The 17,545-nt window shown below is 42.0% G+C and overlaps 1 protein-coding gene across 1 annotated transcript in view; it reads right to left on the bottom strand.

The window, feature by feature from the left end:
- ccser1 (coiled-coil serine-rich protein 1) overlaps positions 1–17,545 on the bottom strand; it is a 119,560-nt gene that overhangs the window by 51,901 nt on the left and 50,114 nt on the right. The window contains exons 9-10 of the mRNA XM_084551959.1: positions 10,347–10,424; positions 4,170–4,250 (exon numbers count right to left, since the gene is read on the bottom strand). Of these exons, the coding sequence (XP_084408085.1) occupies positions 4,170–4,250; positions 10,347–10,424 (159 nt within the window). The remainder of the gene's footprint in view (positions 1–4,169; positions 4,251–10,346; positions 10,425–17,545) is intronic.

The raw sequence follows: 17,545 nt of genomic DNA, 5'->3' as shown, positions 1-17,545 counted from the left end.
ATAGGGCAAATTCACAAAGCTTTATAGTGCATTTATTCAGCTGTTAAGGTTGCACTTCTGTCATCACTCTCGCTGATTTAATCCAAAAATCTGCCTGCATACCAAAACTAAAATCAGGTTAGACTTCTTTTACGGCTAAAGAAGGTCACAAGGACTAAACTGTCCCACCGTTTTTTCAACTATATTGCTTATTAAACTGGATTACCTACATGAAGCAGGAAAAGGAATAAGGAGGGCTGGAGAGCATAGGGTGCATGATTAATGACAAATCGCCAACTACTCGTTGCAGCTTTGACAAATCTATAAAAAATAACAACATAAGTTCGCTGGATTTGAGATTTATGCAAAGAAACCAATCCACGAGGAGTAAGGCATGCGCTCAAGGAATTCAAGTAAGTTTTCCTTTTCTTGACCTTCCGAAAACTCAATGACACATGAAGCCCTGTTGAAGTAGAATAAAAGAGGAACGGTGTCCCATAGAAATACAACTTTGGGCCAACTTTTCACAGAGTGTGGGGGGCAGGAGGCGTCCCTAGGACAGAGTGTCCGATGCAGGGAAACCAGGGCAGGAGAATCCCTGATGAATTCCTGGAGTCCTGGAAACCTGGGTAAGGAGAGGAGAGGAGAGGAGAGGAGAGAAGAGGAGAGGAGAGGAGAGGGGAAAGCAGAGGAGAGGAGAGGAGAGGAGAGGAGAGGAGAAGAGAGGACACTTGACAGCTAACTTCTGCCCTTCCAGGATCAGCGAACAAAAGCAGGTGGAAGATAAGGAGGACGACAGACTGAGGAAAAAGTAAGAGGACGTCCCAGAAAAGAGGGAGAGTGAGGTAGCAGCAGGAGAGGGAGGAAGAGTGAGATGGTCGACCCTGTGAAGTGGCAGAAGCAGTAGAAATAGCTGCCCCACTTGTAGACACACTTTTTGTTGCTAGCCAACTGTCCCCGATGCACTGGGGTGGCTAACCTATATAGGCTCGCTCAATGCCGCAGCATTTCCCACACACTCACAAACATACATGAACACACACACACACACACACACACACACACACACACACACACACACAGTTGCTCTCCCTCTGTTTCATACACACATGCATGCAAACATGGGAGAAGGAGAGGAGTGTGTGTGTGTGGGGTAGGGGGGCGAAAATCAGGCCATACATGCTGTAAGCTACTGCTGAGTTAAGTCACCTGTGCTGCTAGCGTAGCTTGCTAGCGGGCAACCAGCTGCTCCTCTAATTAACAGTCCATCTACTCAAGGAGTGTGAGCATATGGCGGACTCTATAGGTAATGGTCTCATAATAGCCATGCGCCTCGGTAAGCTGGACGAACTGTGTTAGGAAGATAAGGTTACTATGTTCCTGACCAGACATGATGAAGTTAAAGCAGTTTGGGAAAATGACAATACCTCCAACACAGTGATGAGCATGTGAAATAGATATGCGACTATTGTCCCACTCATCACCGTTTTCCACCTGCGGAGCAGATGAGACACTTACTGACACTTCTGGAATTCAAATGATTATGTGCCAATTAATGAACGCACTCCACCTCAGAGATGTGATATAATTGAGCGAATCTTTAGAGATTAAATCCCTCCTTGCACGCGCTGTACTGTAGGAACAACGACGGAGCATCTTTTTCCGCTACCTGGTGGCCCTGGCGAGCAAATCAAGATGATTGTCTGAAATTAGTTTTAATTAAATTAATTAAAGTCAATCACAGTGTCGGGAAAAGAAAATACCAGAGCTCAGGGTCTCGAACAACTTAAAAATCAGTTACCTCTCGACAAACAGTCAGTTCTTTCACTGGACCTTTAGTCAAACCGTTAATGGCGCGGCCAGGCTGATGTGCAAATCTTGCCACACAGGGCACGAAAACACATAAAAGAAAACACATTAATGAGTGAATTATACAGTTAGAGGCACAAATGTAAGTAAATTGATTGGAGATACTTTGACACTTTCAACAGCATTTTATGGACTCTGCTGTCTGACGCTAGGACTAATGGCTACTTCACTAAACAAACACAGATAGGCAGACACACAGGCAGTGGCAAACACGTGTGTACACACACAAATTTGCATATCAACTCACATTGCACATACTCCTTTCTTTAGCCTGAAGTACCAACAAACACACAATAACAAGTGGTCACTTCAGGCTTCATTATGAGAAATGCATTAGCCAGTAATGGAAAGTAGAGCAGAGGAGACATACGGTGAGTTATTTTGTGTCCATGTGTAAGAAAGCTGACTGAAGAAAGGAAGAGATGTGCAAAAAGAATCAAACGATAGGAGAATGATAGCAGGTGTGGTAAAATTATAGGATTCGGGGCTGTGCGTACAGATGCAGCAGGAAAGTGGCATCTTTCTGAGGCAAAGTAAGGTCTTCGCCTCTCCAGCACCTGTTTTCATGACTCACTGTGTATCATAGAGGAAACAAAGTAGGGGGAGTGTCATTAGCGATCTTCCACTACACTGCAATTTTGATGTCAAGATCCACTGCATTTCTGGCTGTCCACAGCACGCCTGTGTGGAATTGGTCAAGGGAGCATTGTAAAGTGCAACTAGAGCTGTGCTATTTTAGATTTATGTTCATGCGCTTGTCCGTTTCACGTGTACTTTACACTATTCCAACAATTAAATGCGCAATCCAAAATACTTTGATATCCAGCATAGATTAAGAGTGTTACCTGCACGTTTCACACAGATCTATCCATTCAGTTCACTTTATTGTCGTCTATGAATGGCATATGTTCGCGTGTTTCAAACTTGAATGGTGCACGTTGTTACAGCCCAAATACACACACCAGATGTGCTGTGAATACCTTATTTCTAGCTTATTCTGTTGCCACCAGGATGCTGCCAATTACTCACATAAAGTCCACCCGTCAAGGTGGTCAGTTTTTCTACACCACCTTTAAGATTACAGAGTGAATTCTGGCAGAGCAACTTTATGCAACAAAATGTGGTGGAGCAGAATCATAACAGCTCATTTACCTTCAATAGTTGACTTTATAGAGTCAGCGCACGAGTCTCCTGTGGAGTCTATACTCCACTGCAAAACTTTCAGTAGAAAATGCATTTATTTATTTTATTTATTTTTTTCGAATGCATAATCTTTTCATGAAGAAACTTAAAGGCAGATCAGGCTCTAACATATAATATGCACCCATAATTTGCCGCACGCCTCTGGACACACAGTAGCTAATGGACGTGCACATGGAGAACCTGACTGCTCTTTGAAGCCTTGATTGACGGAACCAGCATTCTCGAGCGCGCTTACAACTGTTCTCTCCCATTTTGATTGGCATGTGCTAAAAAAGAAAATAAATCACAGAAGAACTAAGTGATACACAATTCTACAGAACCTGTGGAAGTAGTTGCCGCTGTGTTCAAATGATGCACTGATTTTGCTCTTGTCATTATGCGAGTAAAGTCAAATGCTGTATTTTGTGTGTGTTTCTCTGTGTGTTTCTGTGTGTGTGTGGGTAAGTCGGTGTTGGTGTGCACCCACTCGCTCACACAATGGCAAAGCTTCCGCTTTTTTAACAACGCTTCTTGGCAACTTTATTCACAGCAGGATTAAAGGTAGCAATAGAGGAGATGAGCGTAAGGTGTTTTTTAAGAGAAAGAACAGAGAGACAAAGAAACCGACCCCGAAACTCTGCTCCTGTTTCCGTTACAGGCAGCCATATTTAGACAGTCATCCATTAAGTCTGCTGCGTTCCCATAATGTCAGCCCCTAGTGAAGCCAAAGAGGCCATGTCAGCTGAGGGCACTCGGCAGGCAGGTAGGATGGAGCACAGAGTTCTCTCTCTGAGAATGAGGGAATTGGAGGAAGAAGGGGAGGAGCAAATAGTGTACTGTAATATGACTGTGACTGCAGCAAAGCATCTTTAGAAAAAAAACAAGATGGATTTAAGTTTTATCTCAGTGTGAAAAGACAGAAAAAGGAAAAAAGATAGGAAAGGTGGAGATGGTTGCTGTGGCTCAAGAAAATGCTAGAAAACAAAAGTAGAAGAAATTAGCTGGCAGTGTTTTGTAGCACATTTTTGCAAACACTGTAACTCATTTAAGGAGTCAACTGTCCACGAATGCAGGCACAGCGCACTGTTTGTGTGTTTGAGTCTGACACACAGTGAGTGTGTTGTCTGTGAGTATCTCACCTCTGGTCCCATGTGTTCCGTCTGTGTTGTGCGGTCAGTCATTTGGCAGTCTTTCATCTTCAGGGCAGCTTTGGCACTCTCCTGCATACAGGACAAACACGAACCCATCAGTGTGTTCAAAATCTCCAAAATCTCCAAAAAAATAAAATAAAATACAAGATCAAATAGAAATAAATGAGAGCAACTACTCTCCCAACAGACTTCTGCCTTGCCTCTGCTCACAACACTTACAGCTGGCTTCCATGCTTAGCTAGCTATCAAAAAAAAAAAAAAAACTCCAAGCTGCCTCAACCAGCTCCTTCTTTTGGCTGCCTCTTTTGGAAATCCAAGAGGTCATAAAACTGGGCTGAATTGCAGGGGAACTTTTCTTCAGCCAAATATTGGAGCAGGGACCCTCTGCAAACTGTACCAGTAGAGAAGAATTCATAAAAAGTGACAGCCAGTGTTGGCTAGCCCGCTAGAAAGGTCCTTCTAGGAGAAAATTAATAGATTTCCCTTGACAGATTTACAGATGGAGGTGTGGAGAGAAAGGCATTGCCCCTTCCTTCAAAATGCACCACTTTTACCTTGACCAGGAAACTGCCGAGTCCCGTGTTACTTCTCTGTGATTATTTTGAAAAGGCAGCTTGCAAGTGCACTGCATGAGAAGAACGCAGTGCTACTTCCACCGGGAGCCTTTTATGACGGCGTCGCTAATCATTCTGACATGCACGCCCTTACACTGCTCGTGGGTTGAAAGTTGCAGCGGCTATGAAATATTGAGAAATTCATTAACCTTGATTAAAATTAATCAACCAAATTAGGACATAGTGTAAGGACGGGTTAGCGGTAAGGTGAATGAAAGTGCAGTAATTTATGCTATAGCCCTAAACCCGAATATATACTGTCCTCTTCAAAGCATTAGCGAGCCGACAGATTGAGCTAAAAATCTGTTTTCATCAATCAAGCCGAAGACTATATATGCAAAGCAAGGGAGGCTTTTTGCAGCTAAATGTTGCAATTGGAGCACGGCCCTTCAACAAAATGCACCGCGAGTGAGAGGAGAAAACTCATAAAAAGTGACAGCTAGTGATGGCCAGCCAGCTAGCAGGTCCTTCTAGGAGATAATTAATAGGTTCTCACTGGCAGATTTACAGACAGGGCCAGAGCGAGGAGAGTACTGGCTATGAGCTGCCCTTTCCTTCAAATGCTGCACTTTAACTTTGCAGCAGCCGGCAAGGTTTCCCTTTTAGACCGTCTCACACACAGGCAAGCGTGCGCCCAATGTGCAGACGCAGAACTGAAGCTGCCCAAAACTGTCGAACTTCATAAATTTGATGAAGCCGATGTTACAGGGCATATTGTGCATGCTGAAATTAGACTAGGATGTGGCTGCAGCAAAGATATGGCCATGTATTAGACAACCTATCAATAACTATACAGAAAATAGAAACGTGAAGACTTCAAAACACAGGAGACATAGTCTCTCATCATGTGCTTTCATGCTTTCATGTGTGTCTGGAAATCAAACGCATCCCTCGAACCCTAGATTCTGAATTCAGGATCCATGTGTGATGTGGGGAAAACTATATGACAGAAAGGGAAAGGGATAAAGAAAGAGGAGACAATGGTTTGATTCTACCAACAAGTATGGCCTATGTGTCCCAAGCATTAAAAAGATTACAGCATAAACCTTAGTTACCAAAAAACTCTATTGTTGCCCACTGCTTCGCCGACTGAAATGTTCCTTTATTACAATGAACTAACTGTTCGTGTTGTTTATTTTGAGTAAATCTCACACATCCCGCAAAAACTCAGTACGGCAAATTTGCAGCAGAAAATTGTCCCTTAATTGCTCTATTTACTCTTGTTTGAGCGATGTTTGTAGAAATTACACTGCCAGACGATATATAATTGTGCGAAAAATCTATAATGTTTTCAAGGGAGAGAAACTGCAGGAAAAAAAAAAAAAGAAATGTTTGCCTTAATTAGGAATTAATGGACAGAATGAGGGAGTTGAAAAGTACTAATAGATGGATAGGATGTTGCTATTGTTACTGGATGTTTGCACAACATATTGAAGGATGTTAGTTTAACCGTGTGGAGCTTAAATAAAAGTTAAATGAGGAAGATCTGTTCACACGTCCAGCGTCTATTCCTCCACGTTTCATTTTAACCATTTCCGAGGCTCTACCCTCTTAACCGCTCCCGCTTTCCCACGCTGTCAAAGTCACAGACTCATTCAGACTGTCTGCATGCAGGCATCCTCCTCCACATCTTGTCCAGGGGGTCTCATCTGAAGTCTCTGTCAGCCTATCTGCTCCACCACCTCCAGCGTCGAGACTCCGGGGGTGGGGGGTGGGGTGCCGTCTCTATTTGCTCCCTTCATCTGGATCTCCGCTCTGTGATGTTACTACTGATCAGTCTGACCACCAAAATATTTATCCTCACACGCTTCTTCTTCTGCTTCACTAATTCTGTGTTCAAAGGTTGCCATTAATAGCGATCTTGTTGATGTTAATCTGCTCTCCTGTTTCCAATCTCAGAAACAGACGTTTGTGTTTAATCCGTTTCCATCAAGCACTGATCACATTTCCTGACAGTTATGTGAAATTAATTCTGGTTTAAAACCTTCTGGATCTGTGAAATACTTAAGTAGACGATATTTTTGGGGGGCAAAATCCCTTTATAATCTTTGAGTCTATTATAATTCAAGTGGTCTGAGGGGACACGAGACCTCAGCCCCTTCTATGTTTTCAGGCTTTAAAATAAAATCGAGCCCAGGGGAAGGTTTAGGCCAGTCACAAGTCTTTATAAAGAGAGGATCTGACCTTCTACAAATGCAGATGGGCATTCACATCCCTTCAGAAGGTGGACAGCCTGATTCATTAGTGGAGTATCCTGCAGGAACCCCTTGCTATTCTAACTTCATGCACTTTCCTCCTGATTGTGACTGGAAACTATTGCTTATCCCACAAAGAAACCCAATAAATTGTCAAAAAGATTCTGACAATGAAGGAACAATAAACAACATCTCCTGGATAGCTAAGCTGCTGACTGAATTCTCTTATAGCATCTAAATGCGTTGTTATGGCTGTGCTGATAGATTTAGCAAGAAAGCACATGATGAGAGACGATGTTAAATGTCACTAGTTTGGAAATCTGAAACTGTAGCCAAAATCTCACGGTTGCACCGTAATAGTCAACAAAATCCATCAGATGAATGAATGGCCCGGCAGATCTTTGTCAGACATAATTAATTCCAAACGCAGCGACTCCAGACTGAAATCATTTACCAACTACGAATATTTTCTAACTTTCTAACTTTATTATTTTCTACATAAAATACCTGAAATACACCAATCAGGCATAACATTACGACCACCTTCCTAATATTGTGTAGGTCTCCCTTGTGCCTCCAAAACAGTTGTGACTCATCAGAGAATGCACATGTGACCTTGTGTTGTCGGGGGACATTATTGCAGACAGGACAGAGAGGAGTCACAGAGACAGAAGACGGAGAGAATAATAATACGGGTAAAAATAACTTGATTCTCACGGCACCTTTCAAAACATGTCGCAAAAAGCCTTTGGGCAAAAGAAAATGAATTATAAACAGTCTAAAATCATCTTAGATTAGAACATGTTGCTGCTTGGGATTATAATTGTGCTGTAAACCTTAACACATTGTGCTGTTTTTTATGCTGGGGATGGCTGCTGCCATCAAGGAGTGTCATTGCTATGGAGTGGGGTTGCCTGCTCTGATCTAGGTGGGTGGTACGTGTCTAAGAAACATCCACATGAATGACAGGTCCGAACATTTCCCAGCAGAACATTGAATGGTCAATGTTTGTTACTTCTGCTGTCAGTGGTTTTAATGTTGTGGCTGATTTGTGTATGTCCTGCCATACAAGTGCTTTACGAATGATATTATTATATTATATTGATATTTCTAGTATTTTACAAACTTCAGAGCCGTTTTCCAAGCTAATATGAAGCACACATATACGTCGGTGAGCTTGTTGGGTGGGATGAGAGAGGCTTAGAATAGAAAAGGAGGAAATGCATTTTCAAATGTTGGTATTTTGGGGTTATTTTTATTTATTTATTTTTTTCATTTTAAGATTTCTGCCTACCCCAGCATTAATACTGAAGTTATTTTTTTTTTTTGTATAAAATATGTTACACCGCCTGTCAACATGAATCTCAGAGAGAGAAATTACCGCTACATGTATAGCCTGCCTGCCTGCCAGGCTGTATAAAACCCACATTAGCTGCACACAACAGTGAGAAAGTCCACTGAGAAAGAGAGCAGAGGAGAAGAGGACAGGTGCTGCTGACAGGAAGTTAGAGAAGCAGAGAACAAGAGAGGAGAGGAACGAGCGGTGAGGGGGGGAAAAAAAAAAATAGATACAAGTGCCAGGAAGTGATCAAACAAACAGATGCCACATGAGACTCAAGTCAGTGAGCTGGCCTGGCATCCCTCACAATGCCGCTGTAACACTGGCACATAATTCTGCTGAAGCCTGGCATAATGTCTGCATTGCATTACTTTGATGGAACAGGTGACAAATTACAGACGCTTAGATGACAAATGATGAAGAATTTTGCAGTGTGGAGCATTTCGAGAGATGAGCCGACAACAGGGCTCTTCCCAGCGGACATCTTGACTTGTCACAGTAGGGAAAGCACAGGTGTAATAATGACGGCTCGGTTCCGTTTAGTCTCCCAGTAAAGCCGTGGCAGTGAATCAGCATGCGTACAAGCAGAACATCCCTAAGTGGAATGCAGCCATACTTAATATACACCTGTGCTTTCACTACTGTGACAAGTCAAGATGTCTACAGTGTAAAAACTCTATTGCACTTCCAAAATATAACTAGGCCATATACTCTGCTTTATATCTCTATACTGCATTGGAACAGTGTGCATATTCCATATTTGTCAAGAAAGAGCATGGGGACCTAGTATTTCTGGTATTGCAATAAGCTGCCATGAACCAGCACACAAGTGCACATTAACAAAGATGTTACGGTTTCTGTGATATTGACGCTCTGACCTCAAGCCAGCTATGAAACCGTTCTCACATTTATTTCATTTCTCTACCTGCGGTCAGTCTCTTCTGTCACTCTGCCCTCTGCAGCGTGAAGTCTCAAACAGCAGCACATCGTGACAACAACAAGGCCAAACTTACAGAGCCACTTTTGACAAAAGTTGCACTTTCCAGTTCTTTGAAATGTTTTTTTTCTTAATCTTTCTAATGCTTTGAAGGAGAAGATATGAACTTCAAAAGAAATTAGTCTTTAATTTATATCCTTAAAACAAATAATTTAAACAGTCGAGCTGTTTTAATTATTAATTTCATAGTCGAGAAAAACTGTGACGAAGATAAAAATAGACAAGCAAGCGCTCCTGTTCTCTGTGTCTGAAACTATAAATTGCTTCTCAAATTAGTTATGAGGACTTTGCAGTCAGAGAAAATATGTGGCTTTATTGCATTATTTTACATTTCAAACAACTGTAAAGGTATGTTATTAAAGCAACATCTACAGGACTGTCAATCTTCTGACTGGTAAAACAGAAGTCGCAGCTGCAATCAAGTAAAGCAGGGTTAAAAGATATATATATATATAAATGTTCCTATTTAATTTCAATCCGATTTAAAAAACTTTTTTTTACATATATGCCATTTCCTTTAGTAATAAATCTCTTGGTGGTCTCACAAAACTGGTTTCGCACGACAAATGTCACAAACCCACACAAGGAGATTAGTCCACCTGTGAGGGAGATCCAACATATGCACCGTCGGGCTTGAAAGCCGATGTGTGAGAGAAGAGATGGACTAAAGCAAAGCCATGAGCAAGATGCGCCAACTCGAGGTAAATGTTGCAGAAAAATCTTTGCAAACAGTGACAACAAATGAATGAATACTGAGTTAAATTGGATAGAATCGGGACCTAGTGAATCGGAATCGAATAAATTCAGGAAATCAGGAGCTACACCCAGCTCTACAATGGAGTATCACTTTTTATGTCCGAAAGTCAAAGTGAAGTCATCATTTTTTAGTGTCAATTAAAATAATTTTATTAAAATATTACCCGTGGTGCAAAGAGGAGGTCAGACACCATGAAAAAAGATAACATTTCTATTAGAGCCAGGGCCACCCAGGCCCATTTATGCCCAGTAAATGGATCTCACCAGTTCACTCTGGAGTCTGACAATGAGCTCATCTTTCTCCTTCAGTTGCTGCAGCAGGGTCTCCTCTCTGCTGAGATCCTAAAGACGAGAAACAAGACACCGCGTTAAAATTTACTCAGGACATGGCAGACAGCGGTGATTTATCTAAGGACCACATTCCCACAAAAGCAATACACAGAGCCAACGAGGATAACAACTTACCAAGGTGTCTGCGGGTGTGTGTGTGCGCGTGTGTGACTCTCCAGCAGTTTCAGCACATGTTTGTGTGTTTGCAAGTTTTTATGTGTATTTATGAGCGTATTTGTTGGTTGTGTGCGGGTGTGTGTGTGTAATAAAGTTGTCATGTGGCGCACGCTGCAGGACTGTGATCTCCTCTCCTCGCTACGTCTCCGCGATAAACTTGTGTCCTATGGCGGCACCTCAGAGCACACAGCACTTTAATGTGACCTTGTGTTGTCGGGGGACATTATTGCAGACAGGACAGAGAGGAGTCACAGAGACAGAAGACGGAGAGAATAATAATACGGGTAAAAATAACTTGATTCTCACGGCACCTTTCAAAACATGTTGCGAAAAGCCTTGGGGCAAAAGAAACTGAATTATAAATAGTCTAAAATCATCTTAGATTAGAACATGTTGCTGCTTGGGATTATAATTGCGCTGTAACCCTAATTTGACTTGTCTTATTTATCTGCTGCAAAGTCATGCAAAGTTATTTAAAATTAATTCTGTTCATTTAGTGAAAAAATAGTGTCTGCCAGCCTCATTTTTACCATCAGTGTCTAGCTGTCTAGACTCGGCAGCAGCCAACGGGGAGTTTCCAGACAATGGCCCAGAGGAAGTCAAGTCAGTTTTCACAAAAATATTCTTAAAAACAGACAGGTGGTCAAAATGTGGATACAGGGCGACACGGTGAGCAGGAAAGGTGAAAAGAGACAGCGAGAGAAAAGGAACAAGAGGATGAGGAAGAAGCAACATGGAGAGAACGAAATGACAGACGGACAGACGGTCATTACCTCTTCAAGGACACAAAAAGCGGAGAAGGAAAAGAGGGGCAAGATAACGGGAGGAAAATGAGGAGGGGGGAAAACGTGAGGAAAGGGGGACAGTGATAGAGAGGAGGAGAGGACAGAGAGGGCCTCAGGCTGAGCATGATGGTCTGAAACCGTGGGGAGCCATCTAGCTAAAGGACACGCAGAGAGTCAGAGGGAGACCACAGGGAACCGTACGGCTACAACTCCGTCCTTAAAATGACCTCTCTGATGCAAAAGCAGACCGCTAGCCTGACACTTTTACTGAAGTCACATCAAAATTCAGGAAGGTAATAATGTAATCGGCATAGGACGTGAGCAGAAAGCACCCCAGGTTTCATGCGGATGAAAAAATCTTTCATTGAAAATCTGTGTGAGTGTGGGGGGTTGTGAGGCAATGAACAGCTACACTTTGCAGATTTAACTTCCCGACCTAAGCTCGGCTGGTGTAACCTGCCAGCAACAACTGCAAAATAAGTAGCTGTACATTTTAATAATTTGTCATTCAGTACTTTAAGCTGAGACACGTTTTGATACATGCCCTGCAGGGCTTTGTGCATCAAGTTGTGGAGATGGAAAAAACACAGTAGTGGGGGAAATAATCACTAGAAAGCATGAGTGGAGAGTGCATAAGCATTCAGAAAATACTGATGGGAATTTGGCCAACAGTGAGTACAAATGGTGGGAAGGGTAGCCTGCCAGTGTCAAGAGACTCATCTGGCAACTGTGGGAATTTGGTGGGTATTTTGTTTTCTATTTACTATTGCAGCTTTGCACAATAAATCTTCTTAAAATACCTCTAAGATGTCCTGGTAATACAGTTATGATTAGTGTTGTCAGACTCAATTCTTATTGATTCTCAGAATTTGCAAGTTTGAACCAATACAGAGAAAAAATAAATAAATATCTGGATACTCCTACAGCGATTCAGAGCAGTGAAATACACCTATAAGATATAACATTATGACCACCTTCCTAATATTGTGTAGGTCTCCCTTGTGCCTCCAAAACAGCTGTGACTCATCAAAGAATGGACATGGGCCTTCTGAGGGTGTCCTGTGGTGTCTGGCAACAGAATGTTGTTAGTGGGGGCCTTTGGGTCCTATGGGTTGAGGGGAGGGGCCTCTGTGGATCAGGCTTGTTCCAGTTTATTTGGTTTGGGATCTAGGGAATTTGGAGGCCAGGTCAACACCTTGTGCCGTTTTTTCATGCTGGGGATGGCTCCTGCCATCAAGGAGTGTCATTGCTATGGGGTGGGGGTGCCTGGTCTGGTCTAGGTGGATGGTATATGCCTAAGTAACATCCACACGAATGGCAGGTCCAAAAGTTTTATTGCACTTTTGGACAAGATGGTCAATGTTATTCACTTCTCCTGTCAGTGGTGCTAATGTTGTGGCTGATCGGTGTATGTGATGTTTGCTGAGCAATAAATGCCTTAATCACCATTAACTGTTTGTCTTTTAATGTTATTTCACTGACATGTATATCTTCTTTACATCAGACACGAGACAGGCAACCATTTTGTTGTGAACAAAATCAACTCAACGGCGCTCAGACAATGTATACGACTTTGACTCTTCTGGCCATCCCAGCATCCCAGTTCGCCCAAATAATTTGATTGGCCCGGCAGATATTTGCCAGTCATAATACAACACAAACAACACAACTACAGACAAAAATTGCTAAGATTTAGGAGAACTTCAAGCTGGCTTCCAGGCTGCTGATTCTATGAATATTTTAAGAAAGATTAAATTATACCATGACATACAATATATCATTACGGTCTGTTATTCAAATTACGCCAAGATGTGAGTTGCGGGTCAGCTCTATTAGAAAGAACCAAAAACTGTTCTGTTTTCTGCATGATAAAGACACCTGTTGAGTGTGGAGGGAGGCTGATTCAGCTCTCAGTCAAGTGTGCTCCTGCTAAGTGCTTTAGCCGAGTCTTGATTGAAATGACCATCAAAAGGCCAGCGTATTATCATGAAGGACAGAGAAGATTTTATGTTAATACTAAATTGAGAAGCCAGACTTTCTTTTAATATCCAGATTAAGTTTCATGAAACAATGGACAAAATCAACTTGATGGCTCAGAAATAACTTCTCACCAGACATTTAGAACGGAAGAAGCCACTTGGATGAGTGGTTAAACATCTTCAAGAATACCCAAAACTATTTATTTATTTATTTTTTTATACATAACATGACCTGAATGACCTGGTAAGAATCTAAACACACACAAAGACCAAACGGTTTTCAGCTTCTGGAACAATATAACAACGGCGTGACAATGGTGGATGTGTCAGAACATACAGATACTAAGCACTAAGACAAAGCAACAAGGCTGAGGTACGTGAAAGAATGGGCCCCAACTACAAAAGAGACAGAACAAGAAAGAGATGAAAGAAAATGTAAGATCGTGAGAAAAAGAAGGACAAAAAAATATTAATCACAGTGGAAAATAGCAAGGGACCAGACATGATGAATCTTTAAACAAGGGGGATTTCAGACAATCTTTTCTGCTCGGCATTCTCTTGTCTTCTTGTTGCACTTCTCATGAAAATAGTCATGCTTAGAATAAAAAAGAGAGTTCGGTTCAAAAGCCACTTACTTTCTCAACTCTGAGCAATCATTGCGTGAAGTGGGTATGAACATAAGATTGTTGGTTTTGGAAAATTAGGTTCCTACAATTCTGACATTTGAAATGCGTGGGAGGGGAGTCGGTCGGGTCGGATCTTCTTTGACCAGCTGAAAAGCTTTCTCTGAAACTGTGGTCTTACTTTAACGTTAATACCAGCAAATACCGTCCACCTTAACTTGACAACTACAGAGATCGTGACCATGTTTCAGAATTGCCACGAATTTTTTAATTACAGTATATTTGTTTTCTGAATCCCTCATTTCACAGGTCTAATTTGCACAAGTAAATGCTCAAGGAGGACCAAACTGAAACCTGCTCAGTGTCCCTACTCTGAGAAAAAAAAAAAAACGGTCACCTTTTCCACAATGTAATCGACAAACCATTAACAAAGACAAATCCCAGTGTTTCTGAATCAAACCACGTTCCCTGTCTTTACAGGGGAGATAACAGTATTTATAGATAATAAGGATTTTTTTTTCTCCCTACATCTAGAACACACACACACAGACAACACAAAAATGATTAACATGAGATTTGGATGGGACTGAAAAATCACTAACATGCTGTGACAATTACAACATTAGTCAGCCTCTAAAATTAATCTCACCCGAACAGGACTGAGGGCTGTTCTAAATGAGCTGTCTGGCTACAAACGCACAGTGGGTATCCTTCTGTGCCCGGTGTGTGTGTGTATGTGTGAGAGAGAGAGACAGAGGGAAACTGGATGCATAAAAGCAGTTGTGTTTTAAATGTTCAGAACAGGTTTATTGACCTGCAGCGTTAGTTTTACGGTCAAAAAACACTTTAGATGTATAAACAGCAAGAGGGAGAAGGAGAGGTCTATACGCTGTGAGAGAAACAGCGTATCTCAAGGCATCAGGCATGCTATGTGATAATTGGAGGAAAAAAAGTCTACTGGTCTAACTGTGTGGTCATTCAGCTGAAATCACCCGTCGCTGAGCCTTTTAATCATGTGCCACCCTGCGTAAGTCCTAAAGCGAGGAAAACATTGGCAAATACAACACAAAAATGCGAAGTTTTCCTCTGCTCCCTGAAAGAAGCACCGCAAAGCGCATTAAGTCACCCATCAGGTGGCATTCAAACCAATTTTTCAGGGTTGAATTGAATGGAAAAGGCTATAGAGGAAAAGTGGGACATTATTTCTAATGTGATTGGAACGGCCTCAGTGGGGACAAATCTGATCAAAATCATTGAAGTGCATCCACTTTTGTAAAGAGATGTGACTCTCCGTACCGGCTGAGGCCTCTCTATGCTTGCAATCAGCAGCGATCTGAAGAGGGTATGGAGATGAATTACCTTCCCTTTGTTAGCAGAAATTATCCAATTTGTTAACTTTTTTGAGGAACGCGCAATCGAGAAAATCACAGGGTTGTTTATCCATTAACTCAACACCCCCTTTTTCTTCGATTAGTTTGACAAATTGCACATTTCTCGAAAACAGGGTGTGAATAATAGCGGCACAATTAAATCTATTCTCTCTATACATCAATTTCCCCAAAAGCTGTGCATAACTATGTACTTCTTAAACACAAGTGCTTGTGACTTAAAGAGTTTGAAGGGATGTAAAATGGTATAATCAGCTTTCTTTAGTCTCACGTAAGGCTGCTATCACATGCCACACGGCCATAATGATGACTTCACATTTAACAGGACCACAGAATACTAAAACAACATGAGGACAGTGCCCAGACCGTATTCTGCAGACACAGAGCTGCCAGATCACACGTGCCTGTATCAGACGCGTGCTCCGTTTGGTTTGGACGAGGGCTGACGCCAGAGTAGAGTGTGCAGGAGGCAGGCTGCTTCACATCAGCACGCACACTCGCTCTTTGTGAATCTTCTGGACCATTACCAGCTCTATTCACACACAGGATTAATCGGACATTAAACAAACTTTGTACTGGTGAGCTGGCGAAATCAAATCTGTTTAATGGCTCTGACTGACTAGAAAAGGTCAGGGCCGCAAAGCAGACGGAAACACACTCAATTAAAAATCATATGGAGAGCATTATTACAAGCACTGAATACATTAAACGTGGCGTTTATACATTTGGTCTTTGCTTTGACGGACAGCCAGCCACGATATAACAATGGAGAGATAAGATTTATCATTAACAGTGTATTTCTGTTAATCACACATAAGAGCTTTGAACTTGTTTTCTGCGCGGAGTAGATGTGTGTTGTATGTTTTTCTTCCTGCGTCGGTACAGACACACACAACCCGCAAAAGAATAAAGGCTAATCTGAAAAGATGAGCTTTAAGCTGCTATTAAAGGGTCTCAGCACTATCCACGGATCTTAAGCCCAGAGGGAGGCTGCTTCAAATGCTCAATCACCTTTGGTTTTCAAAGAAGCCTGACTAACAGCCAAGAAATCTCACTGAGAATATGTGAAAGAAACCCCATTCTTACTCGTGGTAGAGAAGAGAAGTAAATCAGACAGGTACTGCGGGCAAACGTCAGCCCATGCAGAGTTTGGCGTGTGATTACAAAAATCACAAACCGAGCTCAGAATCTATCACAAGAAAGTCAAGATAGCAGGGATATGAGACGTCCAACTATACCAGGGCTGAACCCTTTGAACACACAAATAAGGGTCACATGAAAGAAAAGAAATGGGGTTTCTGAGGTCTGCTTCATATACAGTATATAGAAGGGCTGGGTTTAAAAAGGTAGATTGTCTGATACAAATAGATGGTTATTTAAATGATTTGATGTCGATTCATAAAATCCTTGGATAGGTTTTCTAAATATATCTTGTTAGAAATCTCGCTGCGGTCTACCAGAACTGATCTCACATGACTAGTCCTGTGAGGCCGAGTCATGAGGTTTGTCCACGTGTGAGAGAGATCCAAAATATGACAGAAGCTACAACCCTCAGAGCAGCGTCAATCCTCGAAGCTGATGTGTGGCAGCATTTCGGAACATCGAACATTTTTCTACCTGCACCTGGTCGGAGTTTTTTGTACAACTGCCAACGTTAGTCTTAACAATGTCATAAGCAGGCAAAAAAGTTTAGAAACGGAAATACCTCTAAATGAATCGATACGGAATCCAATCGAACGGGCGAGAAAGTTGGTGTTGCTTCAAGGCTATGGTCACAGAAAAATATTTACAAGATGAAAAAAATGCCAGTAAGCTGTTTCCTGTTGGCAAATTCTTGGTCTGTGTACTCGCTTGTCTCATATGGGAAAGGAGCACAGACTCTGAGAACAAGAAGTGCCAAAATGTAGGCTGCTCAAGACAAATTAACTCAGGATAAAAGTGGTAGAGTACAGTTCCCCAGGTCCAAGTTTAATTCAGTCCTTGGTGGTGTTATCTCAATTCACTGCTTAGATTATCTACAGTAAGGTACCTAACTTTTAATTACATCCATGACTGGATTAAGATGCACAAATACACATGCACATATTCATCTACCATATCTCTTTCTATCCATCTGCTTGCCGTCTGTATCTACAATATGTCTGTATATACACTGCCTGGCCAAATAGGAGTCGGCACCTG

The sequence above is a fragment of the Chelon labrosus genome (genome assembly GCF_963514085.1).
Source record: "Chelon labrosus genome assembly, chromosome: 9".
Classification (NCBI taxonomy): Eukaryota; Metazoa; Chordata; class Actinopteri; order Mugiliformes; family Mugilidae; genus Chelon; species Chelon labrosus.
This window is presented reverse-complemented; position numbering and strand designations above follow the sequence as displayed.